The sequence below is a fragment of the Macrosteles quadrilineatus genome, unplaced genomic scaffold (genome assembly GCF_028750875.1).
Source record: "Macrosteles quadrilineatus isolate MER2022 unplaced genomic scaffold, UCM_ALF_1.0 Scaffold_1__1_contigs__length_201487025, whole genome shotgun sequence".
Lineage (NCBI taxonomy): Eukaryota > Metazoa > Arthropoda > Insecta > Hemiptera > Cicadellidae > Macrosteles > Macrosteles quadrilineatus.
The window spans coordinates 140,233,682-140,257,827 of record NW_026542594.1 but is presented as its reverse complement, the minus strand read 5'-3'; the positions used below and the strand labels follow the sequence as shown (position 1 = coordinate 140,257,827).

Here is a 24,146-nt window from a genome sequence, read left to right as displayed (position 1 = left end):
AGCAGACGGTAACTAACCTGCTTGATAGACCTTTACTGATGCTGCAACACCCCTTGTGAGTACAAGCTAAAACATGTTTGTTTAGGCACCTTTGTTTCATTTTTTGGCTCTTGGAATGGATTATAAGGTACACACACATTATGTATGAATTTGAACGGATAGTGTTTTTTGCCTATAGAGACATCAAAACAAAAAAGTAAGGTGGTTCTGGGTCAGGGTTGTATGAAATTCACCGAAAGCAGATTGGAATGTTTGGTGGATATCATGTGCAGTGCACTGGAGTATGCTAAGTGTGGGAGTAAGGAATGCTCAAATGCAGGGAATGAGTTTGACTGTTTAAATATTCTTTTACACATTTATTTTATTATCTTTAGCCCATCTCTTCATTGTCCAAATTATAGTTTCTACTTGTGGGTTCGCTGTGTTCCTCAGAAGTTGTATAACATCTGGTAAGAGCTCCCTGAAAGAAATTACAGGTTTTACAATAAGGTAGAATTCCAAAACAGGCCAGTACAATTAAAACAAATAAATACAGTAAAATTTGAATTTTTTATAAATTTTATGGCTTTTAGACTCAAAAAGTGAGAACGAAATCCAATTTGTGAAAGCATGTTTGTGCACTTATGTGATGAAGAAGGATCAAACATTTCTTTGAGAGTGAAAGCATCAAACTTGGCTTCATAAACCTATTGTAACCACTATGGGGAAACAGTGTTATGTAAATCTTGTAATTTGGTCTCAAAGTACCACTACTACTGTGATTGCTAAAACTACCAAAAACTATGTAATTGGCTTAGAAAACAAAATGTCCTAATGCTTGTGCAATCAGCAAATATAAAAATAACCCCGCTGTAGTAAACCTGCATACTACACTAAAATGTCTCCTTCAAAATATCACATTTATTCCCTATTTAACACGTTCACTGCTGAAAACCTTTACACTGCGGCGAGGCCCCGGCGGAGTTCCGGCATGCTAACTGAATCAGCGATCACTATTGGCATTGAAATATCTCATAAGACGAATCACAAAAGAGCAGTGGTTATTGTTCTGCGTTACCCCGAAAGTGGACGTAGTTCACTGAAACACCCAAAGGTAGCAGCACTGCCTGGATCAATAACCAGAGTCTTTGTAATATGGCTCAAATAGAGAAAATCCCCGAAAACGGGACAAAAGCATTGCCAGACGGGATTTTACGGAAATGTTTAGTACCAGCCTACACCAAAATAAAGCTCACATTCTAAGCTACAGGCTGGCAACAATTACAACGTTCCCCGGCAATGGCTGAGCTCACATTGAAGCAAAGTTGTTGGCATTAGTGAAGGACGACATTTCCCGCCCCGCACCAGTGGTGCCGGTACCGCGGGGCGAGAATTCCCGCCCCTCGCACTGAACGTGTTAAATAGAATTAGTTTAACAAGTACTTTTGTTTGCTACAACAGAGAGGGTAAAAGGGTTTTTTTTTTTTTTTAAATGATATGTTAATAGTTTAGTATTAATAATAAATGCCTTTTCCAAATTTTATCAAAATATGTTCATAAACAAGCAAACTATAGTTCGGCCGCTTAGATAGCGTCCTCCTCTAGCATTGGTTAGCATTAGTGCGAAGGTCGCTATCTAAGCGGCCAAACTATACCTCAGTTTACTTATTCTCCATAAGAATAACATGGGAATTTTAAATTTACAATTTTTTGGAATTTCCTCCGTAACTATTAGGCGCATTGTTGTGACTCAAACGGGTGACCTAGTATTATTAGTAAACTGATAAATACTCACACTGGATAAAATGTATCTATTTTTATTGAAATAACCAAAAGTAAACTTCTTTATATAAATTGTAATGATCAACTAGAAGAAAAGTAAAATGTAAACATTTAAAACAAAGTAAACTTCTTTATATAAATTGTAATGATCAACTAGAAGAAAAGTAAAATGTAAACATTTAAAACAATAAACATCTGTCTTGATCTTATTTGAAATTATATATATTAATTAACTAAACCATATGTAGTCAAGATAGACTTAGGGATATGACAGTCTCCCCCACTAATTAAGAACAATCTATTACAACTGGTAGTCTCTAAATCTTGAGGGAGGGCATGCGACGCTCACGCTGTGGTCTGGCGTTGGTATTCTCAGCTTGCTCACGATGTGGTATGACATTCTCAGCTTGAGCTCTTTCTGGAGATTGTACTTCTGGTTGCCTTGGTTCCAGTGGCGGCGATAAGAACCCGCGGGCCCCCCGCAAGTTTGTTCGCCGGGCCCCCTTCTCCCCCAATGATCTTTAAAAACATTTTCCCATGTATTACCGCCTAAACTTGCAATTTTGCAATAAACTTGACAAGGCATCTCCCGAGGCGTCATTATCGTCTTCCATGATCACAGCAAAATCGTAAATACTTCCCGTAGTCATAAGTCATTGCAAATCAATCAAATCATTGCAATCACCGTGATTGCAAATGCAACCAAACCTATGACATCATTAGATAGCAGCATCATCGTCTCCCACGTTCACGGCCCAATCTAATACCATGGCCTAATATCTCCCCACGACCCGTAGGTGGTGACGGGTAAATCATTTTTCCGCAATCGCGGCTAAATCCTAGATATATATCTCACTATAAAAGAAACGTCATTATCGTATTCCGCAATCGCGGCAAAATATTGAACATCTGCGGCCGCAGAGACATCGTCATCGTCACCCGCGGGCAAATGCTCTCGTCGATATCCGCGATCGCGGCAAAAGCGTAGGCCTAATCTTTCAATTTCGTGAGCGTGATCCTCACGGATATAAAAGCTTTTACTTTTAATTGTGCATTATTGTATAGAATACTGAGAAAATCGGCTCGAGCTTGATTTTCTGACTTTGTGCTTGATCTCTCAAGCTTGTAGTCCAGGATCTGCTCGGCTAGAAAATCGACATTATAGTCCAATAGTTATTAAAAAAATCAACCGTTTCCAAAGCAACCCTATTTTGAATCGATCTAAATTGGCCTGAGGCCCTTAGGTAAGTAACATTTTTTACCTGACTCGATGTAAACACATCTAAAGTGTGAAGTAAACAAATCTAAAGGGCAGCCTCCTAATAGTAAGACATAAAATGAAATGAAAATCCTTCTTTAGCATCAATGAAAGAATGGAATTATTTATTAGCTAGTGCCCTAGCCACCTAGGTTAATTTGCCGATTTGGTCGTAACAAAATTTTCAAGTTTATTTAGTCGAATCAGCAAAGAGGATCCTCTATGGTGTCACCCGCTGGGGGCTAGGAGGATTAACATTAATGTTTTATCTTCCTAGGCCAGAGGCCACATTGGTTATAAACAGGGCCTATTATTATGCAACCAATTTTGACTGCACCTTCACACAATCCACGAGGACAGTTAATGCAACCCGCATGACTGATGACAGTTCTTTTACTTAGGTTGGTAGATAATTTATATCGATCGGTCAAGTAATAGTGTTAGTTTAGTTGTTGTAAACTTCTTGAACTATAGGTTTAAACAAATTTTCATCATAAAAAACATATTTTAATTCTCATATAAATATTGTTATGATAGGGGACCCGTGTGGTTAGAGCCTGTCACACTATCGCGGGCCCGTGTGCCGGTAAAATTTACCGAAAATCACGGTCAAGGCTCACGGGCCCCCCCAGCTCGCGGGCTCCCCCGCAACGCGCAACTGCTTGGTTCGGGAGCTGCAAATGCATCTGTACTCCTATATATTTCTGGTCGTCTTGGAATCCTGGCAACATCAAACGACTGCGTTGGTCCGAATGTAACATTTTTTGTTTTTGGCCTCTGTACCAGCATTGGGCGTAGTTGGTTGATGTGCCTCTTCAGGACTCTATCAGATGAGTCGAAAACTACGAGATAGTGTCTTTTCCCAAGCTTCCTCTTTAATTTACCAAACTGTCATGTGTTTTTATTACTAGCTGTGTGCCCGTTCTACGCACGGGGATCTTATTGTAGTCAGTTATTGAAACCTTTTTATTAAGAACAGAATTTGGTTTGCATATTTTCAGATATGCTGGCAAAACTATTATACAGTATATAAACCTTCGCAAATACAGTATCTGACAGTTTCAAGCCAAAACAAATGCTTCGAAATTAAATGTAACCTGGGTCGTGTTGGTCCATATGTTAAATCCAATGATTAAACTAAAAAATGCTTTATAGATCTATGAGGCATAGCCCTAATGTAGGCCTATAATTGAAAGTTACCTTCCACAATGGTTAAAAGTATTTAAGGTACTACTTCAACCTCCCAATTTAACACTTTATTCGTGTTGACATTTTCATTATAAAGGTACTTTTGTCCTTTCCGTGAAACACTGAGAAATAAGGACATTAATGCTTTACTAACAGACATACACACAAAAATACAGAACTTAATTAGGGGGTTTGCTACGCTTTAAGCATAACAAAGTACTTGTAAAATTAGTATCTAAAATATTTTGTTAATGTCATCAAATTTCATCATAACAATGTATATTTGCTTGGACCGATGATGACCCGAAATGACGGCTTACTATATGAAATGAAGACGACTGGTCCAGGGTGGTCCAGCCACCCTGGTATAGACGATTGGTAATTTATAGTAAATATTACCAAAATAGGCCACGAACTATTGATACATAAACAACGTAAAGCGTTTAAACAATTCATTATGGTTAGCTGAATAAATGTTTTACTAAAGTGCGTTATCGTTTTCTTAGCATAAACTAACATTTTGGAATCAAGAAAGAAAAAGCAAAAATTGTACAGTTAAGACATCAATTAAATTGAATACGCCTGTAATAATAAATAAGGTGCAACACCAACGATAACTAATTTGTAAAGTACAGTGATGTGTTGGTACTTAAAAATGATTCTTGCTACTACCAACAGTACCAACGGTTCTAAGGAATAGAACCGGTACCAAAAACCAACGTTCACAGTTGAGAACTATAGTACAGCCGACCAATTATATGAGTTAATCAAGTCCCGAGGTTATTGATCTCTTGGTTTTTGATTTTCTCGTAAAACGTTTTAAAACGGCAATCAAAGTTATTTCGCAATAATTGCTTTATTTGTAAACAACTTTTAATGTAAACTTATCGGTGTCAGTTTTTAAAAAAAAAACAACCTCATACAAACAACTTTTTGTTATTTAATAGATTAGGCCCTACGTACCTATTCTCTAAACAATGATTGGTAAAGGCTATCTAATAACATTAGAAGGAAATGTGACAAAAATCACACAACGTTGGGTTTTTGGACGTTTGTAATTTTATTTCTTAAGTAGGTAGGCCGTGTATTCTAGGGAAAAGTACCGGTATCAAGGATCGTTGTCGAACAGTTTGTTATGAATAATTGGGTAGGCGTACGTAAACAAGAGCATGGCTGTATGGTCCAGCGATTGCATCACACGGTGAGTAGGTACTATTGACTATATATATAGTCAATGAATCCTGCATAGTCGTTATGAACCCTTTCCCAATTCTCTTGTGGTGTATCCCATTGATGTACGAGAACTTTGGGAGGGCTGTGATGTGTGAGAGCACATTTTTCACATCCTTTGACAATACGTTCTATCTCTTTGTCGATACTGGGCCAGTAAACGTAGCGGCGGGTCAGCTGTTTCATCTTTGTTCTGCCTAGATGGGTATAATGAAGTTCATTTAAGATTGATGGTCGTAAGCTTCTTGGAATAATGACACGATCTTGGCGAAATAAAATCCTGTCAACCAATGTATATTCTGTTTCATCAGAATTGTTTTTAAGATCATAGGGTGCGTTCACAAAGAAAGCTGGTTACAAGCACTTGTTGGCAATCCATGGTTGTTATAAAATCATAACAAAATGAAGTGCTATTTATTTGGAATTATACAATCATTATTTTGAAGTCATACTTGCATTATTTATAAAATAAACTACTCTTATCTTCTTTTTCGTATTTATTTAATTAATTTATTTATTATTTATTTGTTTATATTTAAGTCACAAATAAACACAAAACAGGGTAACACGTTCGCTACTGCAATTTATTCTTGTTAGAATAAATGTAGGTTTACAGGAAATTTGGGATCCCTAATAAAATAATAGTTCTTATAAAGGAGATGTACACAAATTACCATTGTAGAGTAATTCATAATTGTAAACTAAGTGATTCTTTGGAGGTAAAGCTAGGAGTTAGGCAAGGCTGTGTTCTGTCACCAACACTTTTTGTGATAGTTCTAAACCAGGTTTTGCAAATAATATCAGAGAAAGGAGCTAGAGGCATATCCTGGGGACTACAACAGAGGCTTGAAGAACTGGCCTTTGCTGATGATATTTGTTTCCTGTCCCATAGATTTGATGACATGACAGCAAAGTTGCAGTATTTGGAAAGTGAACAATCTACAGGCTTAAAAATAAATGTAAAGAAAACAAAATCAATGAGGATAAATGTAGCGAATAACAACAGTTTCAGAATGTCAGATGAAGAAATCGAAGAGGTGGACAGATTTACATATCTGGGAAGTGTCTTAACAAGAGCCGGAGGAGCTGATGAAGATGTAATGTCAAGAATTACTAAAGCTAATGCTGCTTTTGTTCAGCTGTATCCAGTGTGGAAGGCTCGTGACATTTCAACCAGAACCAAGTTGAAGATATTTAGTAGCAACGTCAAGTCTGTGTTGCTTTATGGGTGTGAGACTTGGAAGGTATCTTCATCTTTGACACAAAAGCTCCAAGTTTTCATCAACAGATGTTTGAGAAAAATACTGAAGATCTACTGGCCGGAGGTTATTTCAAACAGAGAGCTGTGGAAAGCTACAGATGAAGAACCTGTAGAGATACAGATTAAAAAACGCAAGTGGCGATGGATTGGACACACTCTTCGTAAAGATCCAGATGCTGTAGAGAGGCAGGCCTTGAGCTGGAATCCCCAGGGGCATAGACGAAGAGGAAGGCCTCGAATGACCTGGAGAAGAACTATAGAAGAAGAAATAAGAGATGCAGGGAAAAACTGGAGGGAAGTGAGAGCCTTGGCTGCCAACCGAGTCCGATGGCGTTGTTTCGTGGAGGCTCTATGCTCCGTGCAGGAGTGAAAGGAGATAAGTCAAGACACATTTATACCAAATTGCATCAAAATCAGATAATTTTTGCTCGAGTTATCAGGCTAATGGACAAACATATACATAAATTGGAACAGATGGTGTTTTTGGCCTCTAGGGACCAAACTGGCAGAAAGAAAGAGGGAACTGAGGCTATGTAAGGTCTTGGAAATGTATCATTTGATATAAAAAGTGATTCAGATAAATCTGAATTGTTTTTGTACTAAAACACAAAAGACTACTTGTGTCTGTTGTAATGCAGGATTTAGGGATGAACGAGACTGGATTTTAAGTTCGAGACAAGGTTCTTTTTTCTCATCATAATTTGAGTCGATATTACAAATCTCATTACTATCGGGAATCATTCGTTGCACAGTTTCAAAATGGTTAAACAAATAACAATAAAGCACTATTAAAACTACAACTAAAGTACAATAACTACCTAATTATTTATTACAAAGATTGATACAAAAAGAGTGTACAAAATAACAAATGCTTACAGGAACTTCAATGGTTATGAAAATCTTATGTAAGAAAAATTAAAACAAAATTACATTATTACATCTTTAATGTAAAACTATGCTCACCACAACTAACTAAATCACAACAAAAAACTATCTATAAAATATTAAAGAAAATTGTAGTACAGTAGCTTGTAAGGTGTTACTTCTGATGTCAGTGATTGATTATGATATCATATACAATAAAGTAAAACCTACTACATCCAGCATATACAGGGCCATGGTCATAACGGATAAATAAATGGACAGATCTGATAAATCAATTTTACAGTTTTTTTTTTTATGTACACAGTTAAAAAACGCCTTCAGAAAGTCTGCAATACAGGAGCGCGTTGATTTTGATTTCATTTGCGAGGGCGTTCAAATTTTCTTTTTTATTGTCTCGTCTTGAAAAAGTCTCAGAGCAAAGTCAATCTCGCTTGAAATAAGATGATTTGTTTAATCTCGCAAATTTAGGGATGAAATAAGATGATTTGTTTAATCTCGCAAATTTAGGGATGGTCAAGTCTCGAAATTTCGGGAAATTTTCGGGAAAGTTTCAATCTCGTTACACGAGACGAGATTACTTTTTGGCCGAGATTTTTATCGAGACGAGAATAAAAAAAAAAAAAAAAAAAAAAAAAAAAAAATTAAAAACGCCTGCAGAAAGTCAATGCAATACCCGCAATACAGGAGCGTGTTGTAGTTGCGTTTCCTTTTCGAAGGCGTTCTTATTTAATTAATTCTTTTAATGTAAATATTACTTTAATTCTTTTAATGTAAATATTACTTTCATTATTTTAATAATATTACTTTAATAACATTTGAGAAGTTTTGTTAAGTGTAAGCAGTGTGAGGAATGTTTTATTACTATAAAAAAAGTCAAAACAAGTAACTATTTTATAAAAATTAATATTGCTTTTATTTTATGATTTATTTTATTTTAGGATAAGTTGAACTCTATCCTAACTGTTATCACCATGTTTCCTAATCGTAGGCATTTTTAATAAGTTAGGCGTGATTAATAAAAAAATGTTATGCTGATGTTATTTAATGAAAGATTGTAAATATTCTTGCCTATTATCATTATTTTAGTATTTAAACAGTCATCTAACAATGTTACAAAATCAGGTAAAAATTTCGAACGTGCATTTCCCGTTGTGTATGAGAAGAGAAATCTCGTCTCGATCTCGTCTCGAAATTTTATGAGAAATAAAAAATCTCGTCTCGTCTCGTCTCGAACTAAGAATCCAATCTCGTCCATCCCTACGGCAAATTTCTCAAAAATTTGACACCCGTCCATCCCTAGCAAGATTAAATGTGTAGCATTGAGGTTGAGTGTTATTATAAACATTTTGTGTGCAAAATATCATAAATGGTAGTGGTTTTACTAGAGTTGTTCTCTGCTGTATTATGGACTGATGTGCTAAACAAGTACAAAACTTTTGTAGTATCTTCATTAAAAGACAAAATCACAGAAAGTTTTTCTGTGTGAGCATAGCTGTTCTTGAGTACCGTAATTGTACAATGGAATAGTAGAATGTCTTATAATATATGTTTATGTGTTTGTTTATGTATACATATATGGTATATGTCTTATGATTGTGCAAGACTCACTTGGGCTGTTTTCCTGAAATAATCAGCTGAAAGACACCGGCACAAGCACCTCTCTTGCCTTCCCAGTATTCTGGACTTGGGTCCAAACGCTCCAGCATATCAAATGCTTTGGCTGCATGCCAGAACTGGCCCATGCGGTAACAGTCATTGGCTATTACCTGCACCAAAAAATTAATGAATATGTCAGTTATATACTGTTTAAAGGAAACTGTTTCCTGACACTCTGCTTACCTAGGGCTGGCAGGTATATAGAGGATCAAGAGACAGGTTCCATCAAACAGAATACAATTGACACATTCATGAAACTATTTAGAAAACAAACTCATATATATTTTCTACTACTGGTGTGTTACCCTATCTTTCGATAGGGCTAGCTCAAAGAAGTAAAGTACAGACAAAACAAGTAAGGTTAAGCTAAGAAGCTGTAGTATGTTGTGCTAGAGCAATATACTTGTTACAAGATATGAAGAACCCAGGCACAAGCACTGTGCAGAAGTTCCTATTGCACAGGGCGTATGATCTTCCTGTAGTATTGTATGTAGGATGAACCGTTGTAGTATGTAATGGTGAGGTAGATGCAGCGGTATTGGACTTTGCCCTATACACCAGCCAACCAACGACTAGTGCTAGACACCACTTAAGTGCACCATTGAATGTTTCCTCTGTACCTTACTTCTCTGTGGGGCCAGTGTGTTTTAGACATCTGCAGCCAGGTTTACATGATGCTAGTCCGTGAGACAATTGTCAGAAGACAACTGACTGGCATTAAATTATTGGCTTTGTGTTAACACTTCAGGCCAATCACAACCACCCTGAAATTTAGACTGATATAACTGGCCTCCGACAATCCTGCAGTCACGTGATGACAATTGGCAAAGACAACTAACTGTCTTACCAACTGGCATCATGTAAACCCGTCTTATTGGTAGCTGGTAGCCCTCCTTTAGACTTTGCTATGGTTTTACTTTTTTCCAAAACACAGCCAGCATCTCAGTACGACCTTTCTTGTCTTTTTTTTTACCTCATTTATCAAATTTTTCTCCGTTGTCAATTAGGTCTGTTTCACATCTACCCGGCTGTCGGGTGCCGGATGTCGTTTAACCGGCAATGGGATGAAGAAGTATATGGGACCGTTCACATATGTACGGCATGTGTCGTTGACGGTTAATCACTTGCCCGGCTGCCGGGTACTAGTCGAGGGATGCCGGGTGCACTCTCGGCGAAGGCCGGCTGCCGGTGTCGGGTAAACAAGCCGGCTGGAGTAGTGGGTATAGCGGCCTAATGTGACTGACTGTTCACATACAACCGGCACCTGCCGTCTTTCGGGTGCACCAAGAGTACTTTTAGTTCAGTTGTTGTCTATTCTATAACCGTTGCTATACCAACCACGGCTCTGCTTTCGATATTTAAAGTGTCTAAGTTATGAAATTAATGTTATTGATATATTTTAATGGAAACAGCATGACATTTACAACGTAGGCCTATAGATGTTTTGTATAGATTTGGTGGCCTATTTGTTTATAAATTTGAACTGCTTAACATGTGTTGGATTAGTATAACTTAACATAACTTGCACTTCACAATGACTTTTTTTACATTTTAGGCAAATTTAGTGATTGTGTTTTGCTACGCATATTAATTGAACTAAAGAGAGTATCATAAAACTAAGTTTAACACGTAAAGTCAGAAGAGCATAATGTGGCGTGCTCCCGTGGCTCCAGTAGGAAAAACTTGTTCATCTATTTCACAGGGAAGAAAAGTGACAAACATTGTTTATAAAAATGTTCTCTAAAATTATTTAGTGACTGCAAAATTTGTGCAATAAAAATAATACAATCAAAATTCATGTTTTCGGCCCCTGGACTATAACATAACTATAACATTGTCTTAAAAATAATACTATTGTTTAACGTTTACCTTTCTATATTATAAACTCTATCATTATATACAATTTAATCAATGACAGGCTAATATTTATTTGATAGTTTTATCTATCAAGATATTTTATGATATTAAGGGGACACCCATTCTTCGAAACAGACTTTTCTTCCCGTTGCGAAGCACGGGTACAGCAGCTAGTCATCAATAAAACTTAAAGAAACTTATCTTGTGTGTTTTTATATGGTATATATGTTTATGTGTTGTTTAGGCTATATTTGGTCTTTCACTTGTTTGCATGTATTGATTGTTATGTAATTACATCAATAATGATTCTTTAGGAATGTCAACACCTTGTGTTATATAATTGTGTATGCAGATTATTACATATTCATAACAGACCTGTAGGAGACTGAAGGAGTCTGCTGAAGTTTCCATTTTGAGATAAAGTTCCCAAGCTGACTGTGGCTTGCCAGACATTATATCTGAAAATGTTTAAAGATCGTTAAAATAGCATATTTACCCTCGAACCTTAAACTTTCAGTATTATTCTAGGTCAGAAATCTAAAAAGGTGAACTAAAATTAGTATTGCAATTTGCACCTCGGCTTAAAGTTTTCAGCAAATTCTCGAGCTTTTCAAGATTTCAGTTACTTGAACATTTTTACTTGGTGAATTAGTTCAATTAACGTTTTTACATCATGAATCACCAATACTGATCCCTATTTCACAATTAAGAGGCTACTTATAATATAAATCTACTTTATCAGAGTTAGTTAAGAAATGTAGGACAAAACTTTTCACTCCAGTTTACCAGTAGATCGGTTAGGCTTAAAAGTATAACCGTGTGTTACAATGGTAAGTGTCAGATCGGCAATTATTAAAATACTCAAGATTTAATCGTTTACTTTAAATTAAATTTATGTACTATAGTAAACTTACAACATCTGGCGAGGTGACTGATGTACACATAGTCATTGTGTAGCTTCTCGTTTTGTACCATGAGAAAGATATCTTCAGCTTCTTTAAAGTGTCCAAGAGCTGCTTTTGCCTGAAATTGGATCATGATTATATTCATCAGTTATTCAATTAGCTGAACATACCCCCGTAGTAGATTTGTCATCCTTATGGATCAGCTGAAAACAGTTTAAAATATTTCTGTTCAGCACTGCTCGTGCTGTGCTTCACTGCCTTGGGGCGTGTTTTTGTTTGTTGGTTTTTTAAATCTGATTTAAAATCAGATTTCATCAAAATAAACGTTCTAATCATAAGCAATAGCACATTCCCTGGTTATATAACCAAAAAGTAGGGAATAAATCATCAAATTAACCTTAAAATAATAAAAATAAAATTCCGTCAACACTTTTGCCAAGTGTTATACAGGTAAACCTTCGATAGTTCGACACTCCTTGTAGTTCGACACGGGCTGAGCTATGTTGTCAAGTGATATTTAATGGTTACTATTGTGATATAAGCTGACTTGAACATTAATTTGTCATTTATTGTTGACTTGAGACTAATGAACAGTGGAATTGTTAAGCTTTTTAGTATTTATTTAATAAATTTGGGTGATTTCTGTATAAGCCTAAAACTTTTGTTTTTACTTTCCTGTATATTAAACTCCATTTACTCCCTATAGTTCGACATTTCAATAGTTCGACACCCCTTTGAGTCCACAAAGTGTCGAACTATCGAGGTTCTACTGTACAACTAGACATTTCACCCCTATGTTAAATTTGTAGGTAGCCAGTTTTTTTAACCATACTCGTTTTAGTTGATGTGAGATACCCACAGATTGTGCTGATCTAAATTGCTGATTTCTGTCGAATACACTATCTTTTTAACTAATTCAAATTAATTATGAATGACCCATTTTGAGCTATAGCAATTGTTCCATCAATTTGGTGAGCAACAAAAAAAAGTAGAAATTAGAGTTTTAGTCACTAGCGCATTATTTGACTGGCTCACACAACTACGTTTTATTGGCTACAGCCAGTCTATATAGATGGGACGTCTACTTCAGTATACAATAGTCAATAGTGTCACTAACTAAACTAGACCAGAAAAACAATCTTCAAAATTTACAAAGGGATGAGAAGTCTCATTTTTTGGTTTGTCTATGGTTATACCAGCTTTTATCTATAAAACAGTAACCAAGCTACATTGGTTACCCTAGTGAATGATCAATAATCATAAAAACATTACTACCTGGGCATAGTTGAAGTTAAATGCATCGTCATTGCAGTAGTAGCTCTTGATTGAGCTGAGGTACAACATGACATCGTCAAACTGACGTTGCAAGAAGAATGAGGAGGCCATGCACTGACGTCCTGGGATAGTGTCACACTCACTGGCACTGCTGCCCACCAGGTGAAAAAACTGCTGTGCTACCTTGATGTGTTCTCTCTGTGAACAAGAGTACGAGGTGTGGCTAGAAAATAGCAGGACTGCTTTTCTGTGTGATAAACCTTGCGAGCCTCAAGGTCAAACACCATATTGCCGAGTCGCCTGACATCCTCCCCCCTCCACATTCCAGCCACTTGGACGAGCTTTGCTTGCTCAGTCGGGCCTCAGCCTTCATTCCTTTTGGACCGTGTATATGCCGCTTGTCGGAAAAATGGTGTGCGTCTTAATTGAGCAACGTGTTAACGTGACATTTTTTGTGAAGCTGGGTAAATCCACAACAGAGACTAATTCTCTCTTACAACAATTTTTTAGGGAAGAATGTATGTCTTGGTCTTGTACACAAGTTTTTAAATGGCAATATATAAGTGTTTCAAAGAAGGGAGAGAAGATGTTGAAGATGAGCCCTCGAAGACGGATGAAAACATCGAGAAAATAGGCAAAGTAATCCCTCAAGATCGTCGATTGAGTATCCGTGCAATTGCCGAGACTGTGGGAATTGACAAAGAATAAGTTCGGCAAATATTATATGAAAATTTTAATATGAGAAAAGTGTGTACCAAAACGGTAATGTGTGCTGTACGTAAATTAGGTTACTGAAGGTCAAACCGTGAATAAAGAATACTATCTTGGAGTTTTAGCCACCCTCTGTGAGCGAGTGCGAAGAAAGTGACCAAAGTTGTGGAACAACAAGTAATGGATTCTTCATCAGGACAACGCCCTAGCCCACACTGCACTGGTGGTTAAGACATTCTTGGCCAAGCATGAGATCCCTGTGTTGGAAGATCCACCCTACTCACCAGACCTAGCTCTGTGTGATCTTTTATGTTCCCAAAAGTGAAGGAAGCGTTATATGGAACCAGATTCGAGACTGAGGAAGCTGTGACATAAAAAGCGAAGGAGACTTTGAACATGCTGACAGAAAATGACTTAAAACACTGTTTTGAACAATGGGAAATACGAATGTAAAGGTGTTGGGATATTCAAAAGGGAGGGAAGTATATTGAAGATGATAAGGTAAAAGTTGTTACGGAAAAAATTTAGTTAACTTACACTAAAAATCCTGTTTTTTTTTTCTAGCCACACCTGTAGTCTGGGCTCATTGTGTAGTCAAACTGCCCAGCATGTGGTACTGGTACTAATGTTGGACAGCCTTGAAAAACAACAGGAAAGATCAGTTCAATTACTGGTCTTATGCTAATGTAATATTGCTCACAACTGTAGCAGAATATTCACAAGCCTAACTGTCATACATAATCTTCCCAACGTGGTAAATCATGTGAAAATGGAAAAACTTACAGATCCAGTTTCCTGGCCAATCGCAACATTAACCACCCCCTTCAGTATGTACTCTTGAGGCACTGATGGCTCTAGATCCTTCACCAACATAAAGGCCTCTTTGTACTCCTCCTGTAAAACATCATGTTAAAAACTCAAAAATAATTGTAAGTTTCTCTTCAGAATTCAACATTTTGACATATTTTAACAAATGTACTGAATTTATTTAGTTATTTTTTTCTGAAGCAGCTTCTTGTTAATCATATTTGTCAAAGTAATCCTTTGACTAATTTGATAGTTTTAGTTATACTTGGGGTGCTTCACATTGCTTGCTCCAGTGTGCCACCCCAAGATGTTATTGATGGACACGTTTTGCATAGCGAATGAAAATAAATTTAGGTATCCATTTTGAACTATCAAATTTTTTTATTGTAGTTGGAATTAAGCTAAAGTATGTTAAAATGTTATCTCATGAACTAACACTTTTGGGCCAAAACCACTAAAAATTTAAATAATTCTAATAATTTAAATAAATTCTTTCATAATTCATAGAAATGGGGTTATGACCTGCTTGAGGTGGTAGATGACCAGATTGAGTCTGGCCTCAGGGATAACGTCCACCAGTGGAGGCAGCACCTGTAGAGCCGCCACCCCTCCTCTGAACACTACGATGTTGTGGCGGATCAAGTCATGCCCAAAACTAAACGATGCAGAACTTTGATCCTAAAATTAATCAAATAAAATACCTATATTACCTAAATATACAGTTAAAATATACAAAAATTTATTTATTATTTTGTTCTTTTGTTTCCTTTTTTTATCAGGGGGAATAGGTTAGTGTAAATATTGCCATATAATAATTTCAATCATTCTTTTCACCCAATTGCTTCCCTGTCCATATCCATTTTTTTAACGCTATGGAGTTTGCATTGTAACCATAAAGATATATAACTCCTGTTATCTGATTTATAAAAGGTTAGTTTCTCTTGCTAGACATTAATCAGGAATCAAGAGTTTAATTGCCTCTGACCTTAAGCTAAACAATTAGACAGAGTCACACACAAACATGTACAGTACTTTGAAGAACCCCCAATTACAATATGGGCAACTTGGCAATAAATTAAAATGTAAAGGGATAGTTACACAGTTCTTAAACTCAATTATACCTAGTGCTCTCAACAACTATCGGATACACTTTTGGCTTTAAAAATAAACTAAAAGTTACAACTCTAAGGGGACTTTAATAAAAACCAAGAAGACAATGTATTAAAGTTGTTTCTGTCAAAGCTTTCGGAAGGTACTGACATGACCGGTAATACTGTAGTAAAACCGGACAGATACTGAATCATCAACTGCTCATGTCAGTTCTAAACACAGCTCTAATAAACACCCCAAAAAGGCTACGGCAGACACATTTTACTGTTTTGTGAAGGGTATGAAAAAATAGTTTGAGAGGCCCTCCTTTATAATATGATAAAGCTATGTAGATTATCTACAGCTGTGGAGATGGTTTAACAGCAACCCCACAAATAATTTCTATATTAACAATCGAAAACTAACTCATGATACAACCCAAAATCTGTGTGCCAATTATTTTGTTTAGAAAGAAGTTTTTAAACTTATTAATCACCATTAAAGTTTTAATCTCTGCCTCAGCAGCTTTGCCATTGTAGAGACGGAAGTGGTTGCAGGCTTTGAGGTTGATGGCGATAGCAGAGTCTGGGTATTTCTGTAGGTAGACTGCCAGTACCTCCTGTGATACGTCGTAGTAGTCCAGCTTGTAGTAGCAGAGAGCGACGTATACATTAAGGGCTAGGTACTCTCTGTAATTTCATCATCTTAAACTAGAAATTCTTGTGACACTCTGTACATTAGTAGTCTAGCCTGTATATTGCAGAAATTTACTTACACAGCTAAGAACCTTGTCACTCCATGTATAAGAGATACATAGCACACTCTTGTAAGAGATACATGAATAAAGAGATGGGAAAACTCATGGCATGAAAAAAAACTATTTAAATAGCATTGTTGAGTATTTAGGTTTGCTGCTACAGGGAGGGTGATAAAGCGATTTTTAGTGAAACATAAATAGCTTACTATAAATTAAATAAATTTGCCAAAATTGATCAAAATATATCCAAAAACAAGCAAACTACAATAATTCACTTATTCCCTTTAAGAATAACATGGGAATTTTAAATTTGGTTACAATTTTTTGAGATTTCTCCAAGCCAATAAAGCACTTAATAACTCCCAATAAGTAATCCATAGTTAAAATAAAGGTCAATACTTTGACGAATTATTTAAGACTATAAAGAGTTTTAGGAGTTATTTAAAATTGGGGATATATGTTTATAACTAAAGAAAAATTTTGAAATAAAAATAATTTAATGTTAAATGAAGGTCCATGACTCATTTTTAATTAATGATTAATACAATTAAAGTCAAACATTTACTGAATAATATGAGACCAGAAAGAACTTAGTGACTTATTAAAAACCCGAGATATAAATCTTTTAATAAAAACGGATTTCTAAAATATTAAATTTAATATTGTGTTGGGGTTTGTAGCTCGTCTCTAACTTGCCCCATTTTAATTATCAATAACTGCATATCTTAGTAGTCCACAAGTTCTAATGTCAAAGAGTACGGTAATGCTTTGTTTGTTTGTTTCAATTTTTCATTTTTTTTAATTGAAACACACTGGCTTCATATTTTAACCTGAATATGATTTATGGATGAGTGATATCGTTATCATTATTTTTTGAGGCAGCCACGTACACCTAGGTGCATTCTTTAAAAATATTGCAAGGTCCCGAATTTGACCTAATTTAAATTTAAATTAGAGCAGGAAACGCTGTTACCGGCAGTGTCCACCCGCCGGCATGTTAAGGATGCTAGGTAGGGGTAGGAGCAAAAGATCTCCAAGACCCAGGATCAACCGGAATTCGATCGGCCAGCATGTAGCGCTGGTCACTTCCCTCTCTTCGTTACCTCCTAATAACCTAAAACCCGCTCTGGTCTAGCAAACCTATTGAGATAGTTAAACTTAGTCTTCGTACCCGTTTTGGACAGCAAGAGTAAGTATATTCCAATATTAAATTTACTTTACTCAATCTCTAACTTTGTAGTTAGTGTAGACTAATTAATGTATCGTATTTTGATTAAATATATTCTTAGGGGACGGACGAAACCGCTCACGTCCATCGTTATCCGATAGTATTTCAGCACTACTCCTGTAATTTATATCCATTAATTTATAATAACTGTACATATTTTTAATTAAATTGAAGTGTTAGGCGATGGGCAGAACAGTTCTGTCTACAAATTTAATTCATTGGCCGCACTATTTTAGGTACTTGTTCTTTAGTACGCTAAAATAAATCATTGTATTTTATTAGCCTAATAAATCAAGGTGGAACTCATAGGTGGCAGGCAAAACAGCTCTGCCTATATTAATTTGTGTTTTTTTTTTTTTATACCGATTCAGAATCTTAGTAGGTGATGGGTGGAACAGCCCTTGTCGTTATCCGTCCTGTCTTGTGATTCGTTAATAATTTAGTACAATAAAAACAATCTAATTCAGCTAAAATTTAATCAGGATATTTTTTCAACGTCATACTTGGACGAAGTAACTCAGGAAACCCAAATAGTTTGTTAGTTGTAAAATATATTTTTATATAGATTTTCTTTATTTACAATTTATTGGCTTTTATTAAAAAGGTGAAGTAACCTTTCAGTAAGGAGTAGTTTTATTTTGTGAGCGTAGGTAACAAACTAGTAGTAGTTGTAGTTTACGACTAACCTACGGTTATTTTAGGTGACGTAAGCTCCTTAGACCATCTTAAATTCTAATGAAACACGGTAGGGGATTAACCAGCTTTAATTTGGGCGATGATGATGACCAATGAATGACTAAAATTGTATGGTCTAAGCCCAGCCAATTAACAAAATCCAAATTGAACCCTGGACACACCCGACTAAGCATATCCAAGGCTTATAAGGTGTAGATTTTACTCCCTCGGAATTAACACCTTACAATATAAATTGAGATATGGGTGTAGAATGGCAAGAGATTCTGTGTACCTTGTTACAGACAAAGATCCTCTATTTCTACCGCTATTATATGAAATATTATTTAGCAATGAACAATGATCAAGGACAGCTGGGTGTGCAATACTGACCTGTTGTCCAGTAGGATCCGCTTGTAGATGTCGATGGCCTCCTGGTAGTGAGATCGCAGGTAGTGGATGCTGGCCAGGCTCAGCTGATCCTCAATGACATCCTGCAGATGCTGGTGATGCTCCATCAACTTCTTCTCATCTCCCAACTTGTGGGCCAAGTGGAACAACAACCTCGTCTTCAAACGACTGCTAGGGGCAGAATCTAGGATCTATAATGTTAAAAAGTAAAAAATAACCTAAGATATAATACTACTGCTCTAAATCTGAAGTGAAACAGCTAGAAAGTAAACCAGTAACCTGAGTAGGTTTCTCGAAGAGCCGCGATCGCTGTTCTCTAAGCCCATAGCGCATTAAATGCAAACTGCAGGCCTATATATAAGTAGGTTCAAAATATATTAGACTACCTGAGATTTGCGAGAAAGAACTCTAACTAAATATAGTTCTTCTATGGTCGTAATCACCTTAACTTTATCAGGAGGCGGAGACAGGGGTCATATGCTATAGTTGGTTAGCATTTTAGTTGTTTTGAGGAAGTATTCTAACCCTTTCTTAGTTTTAGCGAATTTCCCTATAAGGAAGTAGGTATTACCGTAGGTGGCACGGTAAGACCTAGGCCCAGGACCGATTTACTTTTTCCTTTTGATATCTACTATTGATGTTTACTATATTGAAATACTACTTTTCAAATGTTACTAAACATATTTTTATTTACTCTCCGTAAAACGATTAACTTTTATCATGCTGATTAAGAAGTTATTGACTTATTATGTACAGTATCATGACCTTCTCACTCTGTGGGTACATTCCCAGAAAGAAGTAGCAACATGCCAAGTTGACAGCCACATCGTCTGATGGAGGCAGGGACTGGTATACTGTTAGGGCACGTTGGTGGTCACCCAAGTGGAAGGCGCAGTAGCCTAGCCAGTAGTTAGTCATTTCATTACCTCTTCCACTGCTTTGATCAAACTAACAAAATAAACAAAAAACTTTCATTGTAGCCTATTAAAAATTTGGCAGAAAAATTTTAAGTATGATTCTTGATAGTCCTAAAACACAATGAAGAAAACATATCCCAGCCAAATAGACCCAATAGATAATCAGATTAAATTATGTTGTATGGACATTCACTGGATTTGATGGTAAAAACCTTAAGTCCACATTCCACATGTTAATTATTAAAATTTTCAGCCTTGATTAGATTTTTGTATCTTGTACTCACTCATGTTGTTTCTGTTTAGATAATGATACTCCCCAGTATTAAGTTCAAATTATATTTGCTGCAGATTCAATATTTTGTCCAAAAATATCAGAAAACTTATGAATCACACTTTGGAGTTTTTGGGTGATTAAGTAACCCTCCATGGGGAGCATCGAGACACAAATAATTACATCATAGGTCGTTTTGGCCAAATAATTAACATTTTTCATTAAAGAAAGTAAAATAAGTAGCCTAAAGATGTTAACCTGTCTTGGTGTAAAGGAATGTTATAATAAAAAAAGTTAAAACATTTTTTGAAAACCTACCTTGTAGAAAAAGAAACGTACAGTTTGAATAGATTTATGTCTGGCTGATAGCATTCTCATTTTTTTTATACAGGGTGATTTTTAAATGAGTCCCTCCCCTACTTTGTTCTACATTTCTTGAGATATCAACTCCGGTCCATGTCAGATCATTGTAGAGTAGTAAGTTCTTCATTTAGACTGGGTATAAATGTTTGGCCTCCATCATGGATCAGCCAAATTGGATACAAAGTTTTCTTTTCAAAAGTAAAGGTAGGGTTGTGACCCATCATTTCAAACTATAATTTTACGCTGAGTACAATACCGCAATCCGTTTTTCAAAATATTGATCAGTTGAAAAGTTATAACAAATTTTAAAAAAATAATTTTTTGAACCAGTTTGTTTATAACCTAATGATAAAATATACCTCTAGTCTCAATAATTGCTAGAAAAGGAAAGAAATCTAACATTTGTGGGTCATATTTTCTTTTTTTTGACGAATTGGACATTTTCAGCCACCATCTTTGGATCCGCCATATTGGATACAAAAAATGATTTTCAATAATGTAAGGGTGGGGTTGTGACCCATACTTATAAACCAGATTTTTATTTTAGATGAATACGATGCTGCAATCTGTTTTTCAAAATCTTAATCCGTTAACAAGTTATTATGAATAGGGTATTCTACTATAATTTTTGTATACATTTTTATACGACGCAATGTTAGAATTTGCCCCTAATCTCCTAAATTTGCTAGAAAAAACTACAATTAAGAGTTAAGACTCTGATTGTTGTAAGGTCAAATTGGCTTCATTTTAACGAAGTATTAATCTTCGGCTAATACACAATTTTCTTTCAAAAATTCCTAATAACTTTTTAACGGATTAAGATTTTGAAAAACGGATTGCAGCATTGTATTAAACGTAAAAATCTAGTTTGAAACTATGGGTCACAACCTCACCTTTACATTTGAAGATATTTGTTAGTAGTTTGTATCCAAGATGGCTGCCAAAAATGTATACCCAGTCAAATTGAAGTACTTTCTACTCTACAAATGATCTGACATGGCCGGAGTTGTTATCTTAAGAAATGTAGAAAAAAGTAAAGGGGAACTCATTTTAAACTCACCCTGTATATTGTGTAGGCCTACCTTATTTATCAAATGTTATTAGTTCTTATATTTGACGACTGAGATGTATAATTGTAAAAATTGTTACCTATTCAGAGAATAAACGACTTACGACTTAAATATGATATCTAAATTGTGTTATTGATTCCAAAACATAATTTCACTATAACAATACAAAACTGCTAAAAGTAACTGGATAAAAATATTAACTGGTGTAAATAATAATAACGTTAGGCTAATGTTGAACTTTATGAAAATACGTTACCTATGTACTGTATTTTAATTGAATCTTATTATAAGATAAAGAAAGTTCAATTACATTAGAGCTAATTTACAATTGTATCGTACTGGTATGACTAAATTGTAATAAACTGATCTGACAGAGAAATAAACATTGGCACACACCAATCTCTCTAAAACCTGACATTGAATCTCCCTTTTCATCATACCCATTTTCTTAACGCTATTTTAAACACATTTTAATTGCATATCAAATCACTTTGAAATTTAAAGTAAAAAATTCCAAATCAGGCTGTATATGAAGCTATTAGGTACTGATTACATCTATTTACTTTTCACCCTGATATCTTTAAGCTGGAAAAGACTTACAGTACTATGTAGTTACCTCCAATATTGTGATTGCTCCATTGTAGTCCCTCCTTTGAAGAAAATCTTCTAACGAGGGAGTTTGTTTGGAGCTGCCTTGTTGATCAGAAGACCCAGCGCCAACAGCTGGCTTGACTCTTGACAGAATCTGGAGTGGAAGCAATATAGTTTAAAGAATAAATGTCCAAAGGGTTGGAGATAATTTTATTTACAACATTGAAAGTGCTAGGATATGTTATACCAATCAAGAAAAATCTACTCAGACTGTGCAGACACGTCAAGTTTTTGTACAGAGTAAATAACTAAAAGTAGGTATATAGCCTATTTCAAGTTAACTAATTAATTAGAAACAGGAGGGGGAGGAAGCAGCAGGCAGATGTGAGATGAGCAACAGATTACTCAATTAGTTTACTTGTATGTCATTGGAATTAATTGATGAACTGGATTTTTTTTTTAAAAGACAAACCAGTACCCTACAATTTTGATGAGGGATATATGATCCCTTTCTACTTCGTAAACGTTTGTAGTTAAGAATTGAATATACCTAGTTATTTGTGTAACAAGTTTGCAAAGTGGCACTTTGCTGCACATGAGAGAAACGTTTACGCACGAGCCTCGGGCGAGTGTGGCAAGTTTCTCGAGTGCAGCAAATGCACTTTGCGCACGTGTTACACATTATATTTTTCCTACAGTTACTATAAAGCATAGTAATAAGTATTCTTTCAAACACTACACAACACAATTTATCCAAGCGTTGAACGAAATGGCAAACACTGTACCAGCTGATTGTAGTCAGTCGTAACTTAGTACCTATCTTTAAGTGTGGCCAACTAATTTTCAAGCGTACGTACGTATTAAGTGCCTAATAAAAACACAATGATTTGTGTTGTTTGGTTGGAGTACTGGAGTGCGGCAAAAGTATAAGTAAATGCAGCAATTAGCTACTTTGCATGTTATGATCATAGTACAAGAAAGCCTGCTTTGTCAGGTAACTGTAGGAAAATGTTATTTTCTCGTCAAACTATCTTTTGATGTGAGTTTCACGAACAGGTTGATTGAATAAGAGCTTACATAAAGGATCTCATTTCTCAACTAACTTAAATGTTTCTCTCCTAAAGTTTAAAGGTAAATATGATAAAATCTGTGCTTTACCATTTTGTAATATTATAAGATGGCTTAAGCAATTTTTTTCAGTTAACAACTATCCTACCTACCAAAGTAAGAGTAAGTTAGATTAATCTATTTGCAAGTTTTTAAACAGGTGTAATAGGTTAAGGAAGACTTGGTTTGGTACTTAGGTTAAATTTTAATGGATGCAATATGGCATTGATAAATTGTATTTTAATCATGATAGGGAAGGTGAATTAAATCAAAACCTAAATCCTAATTTACTAAAAATCTATAGGCTTTATAAAAAAAATTAAATGTTTGGGCTTGGAGTTTGTTTTGATACCTAAAATTAGGGTGGTAGAAATTAATAATAATACTGGTTATATATATACAAAATTATAGTTTAAATAGAAATATGGACTTACCATTAGATTCGTTACCTATTTAGTTAAAAATAACTGTACGTGTAAGACAATGTCCTAAAAAGAAAAGAAAAGGGTTCAGATTTCAGAATGTATGTTATGGTATCCACACTCCACAGACAACGACAACAACAGATGAGGTAACCATGGCAACGTATTGTTATTCAGTGGTATTTACTCAGGGGAGGTATAGATTAGGTTTACTCAAGGGAGTTACAGAAGAGCCTTCGATGACGTCAGTGTCGGCTGATAATCCGAAGGTGCCGGGTTCGAATCCCGCTGGCAGCACTAACTTTTTCTCAACAATTTTTTTCATACAGTATCAGCAAGTTTGGTTGGTTTGGTTAGGTTATGACGGTTTAATTAATTGAAACATTTTAAGATTAATTTTATAATTTTCTTAATTTTATAATTAACTAGGAATAATAGAAGAAAAAATTACGTG

The 24,146-nt window shown here is 35.6% G+C and overlaps 1 protein-coding gene across 2 annotated transcripts; it reads right to left on the bottom strand.

Annotated features, from left to right (window-relative positions):
- Positions 1-348: 348 nt before the first annotated feature.
- Positions 349-23,974, bottom strand: LOC128982917 (intraflagellar transport protein 56). 2 transcript variants are annotated; one of them, XM_054401987.1, is made up of 12 exons: positions 23,705-23,974; positions 22,189-22,317; positions 19,717-19,899; positions 18,934-19,142; positions 16,380-16,572; positions 15,317-15,472; positions 14,771-14,881; positions 13,277-13,474; positions 12,011-12,119; positions 11,472-11,554; positions 9,192-9,349; positions 349-460 (listed from the first exon to the last, which is right to left on the bottom strand). In XM_054401987.1, the coding sequence occupies exons 1-12, from the start codon at positions 23,705-23,707 to the stop codon at positions 349-351; spliced, it is 1,644 nt and encodes a 547-aa protein (XP_054257962.1). In that variant the 5' UTR covers positions 23,708-23,974. The 2 variants fall into 2 exon arrangements, with proteins under 2 accessions (XP_054257962.1, XP_054257963.1); XM_054401988.1 differs by lacking the exon at positions 9,192-9,349 and having other exon boundaries at positions 360-460.
- Between the last annotated feature and the right edge of the window lie 172 nt (positions 23,975-24,146).

Coding starts and splice junctions, on each gene's coding strand:
- LOC128982917 (XM_054401987.1), bottom strand. Junction 11,555..12,010: donor CAGTCACCTCGCCAGATGTT/GTAAGTTTACTA, acceptor AAACATTTTCAG/ATATAATGTCTGGCAAGCCA. Junction 461..9,191: donor ATTTCAGGAAAACAGCCCAA/GTGAGTCTTGCA, acceptor AATTTCTTTCAG/GGAGCTCTTACCAGATGTTA.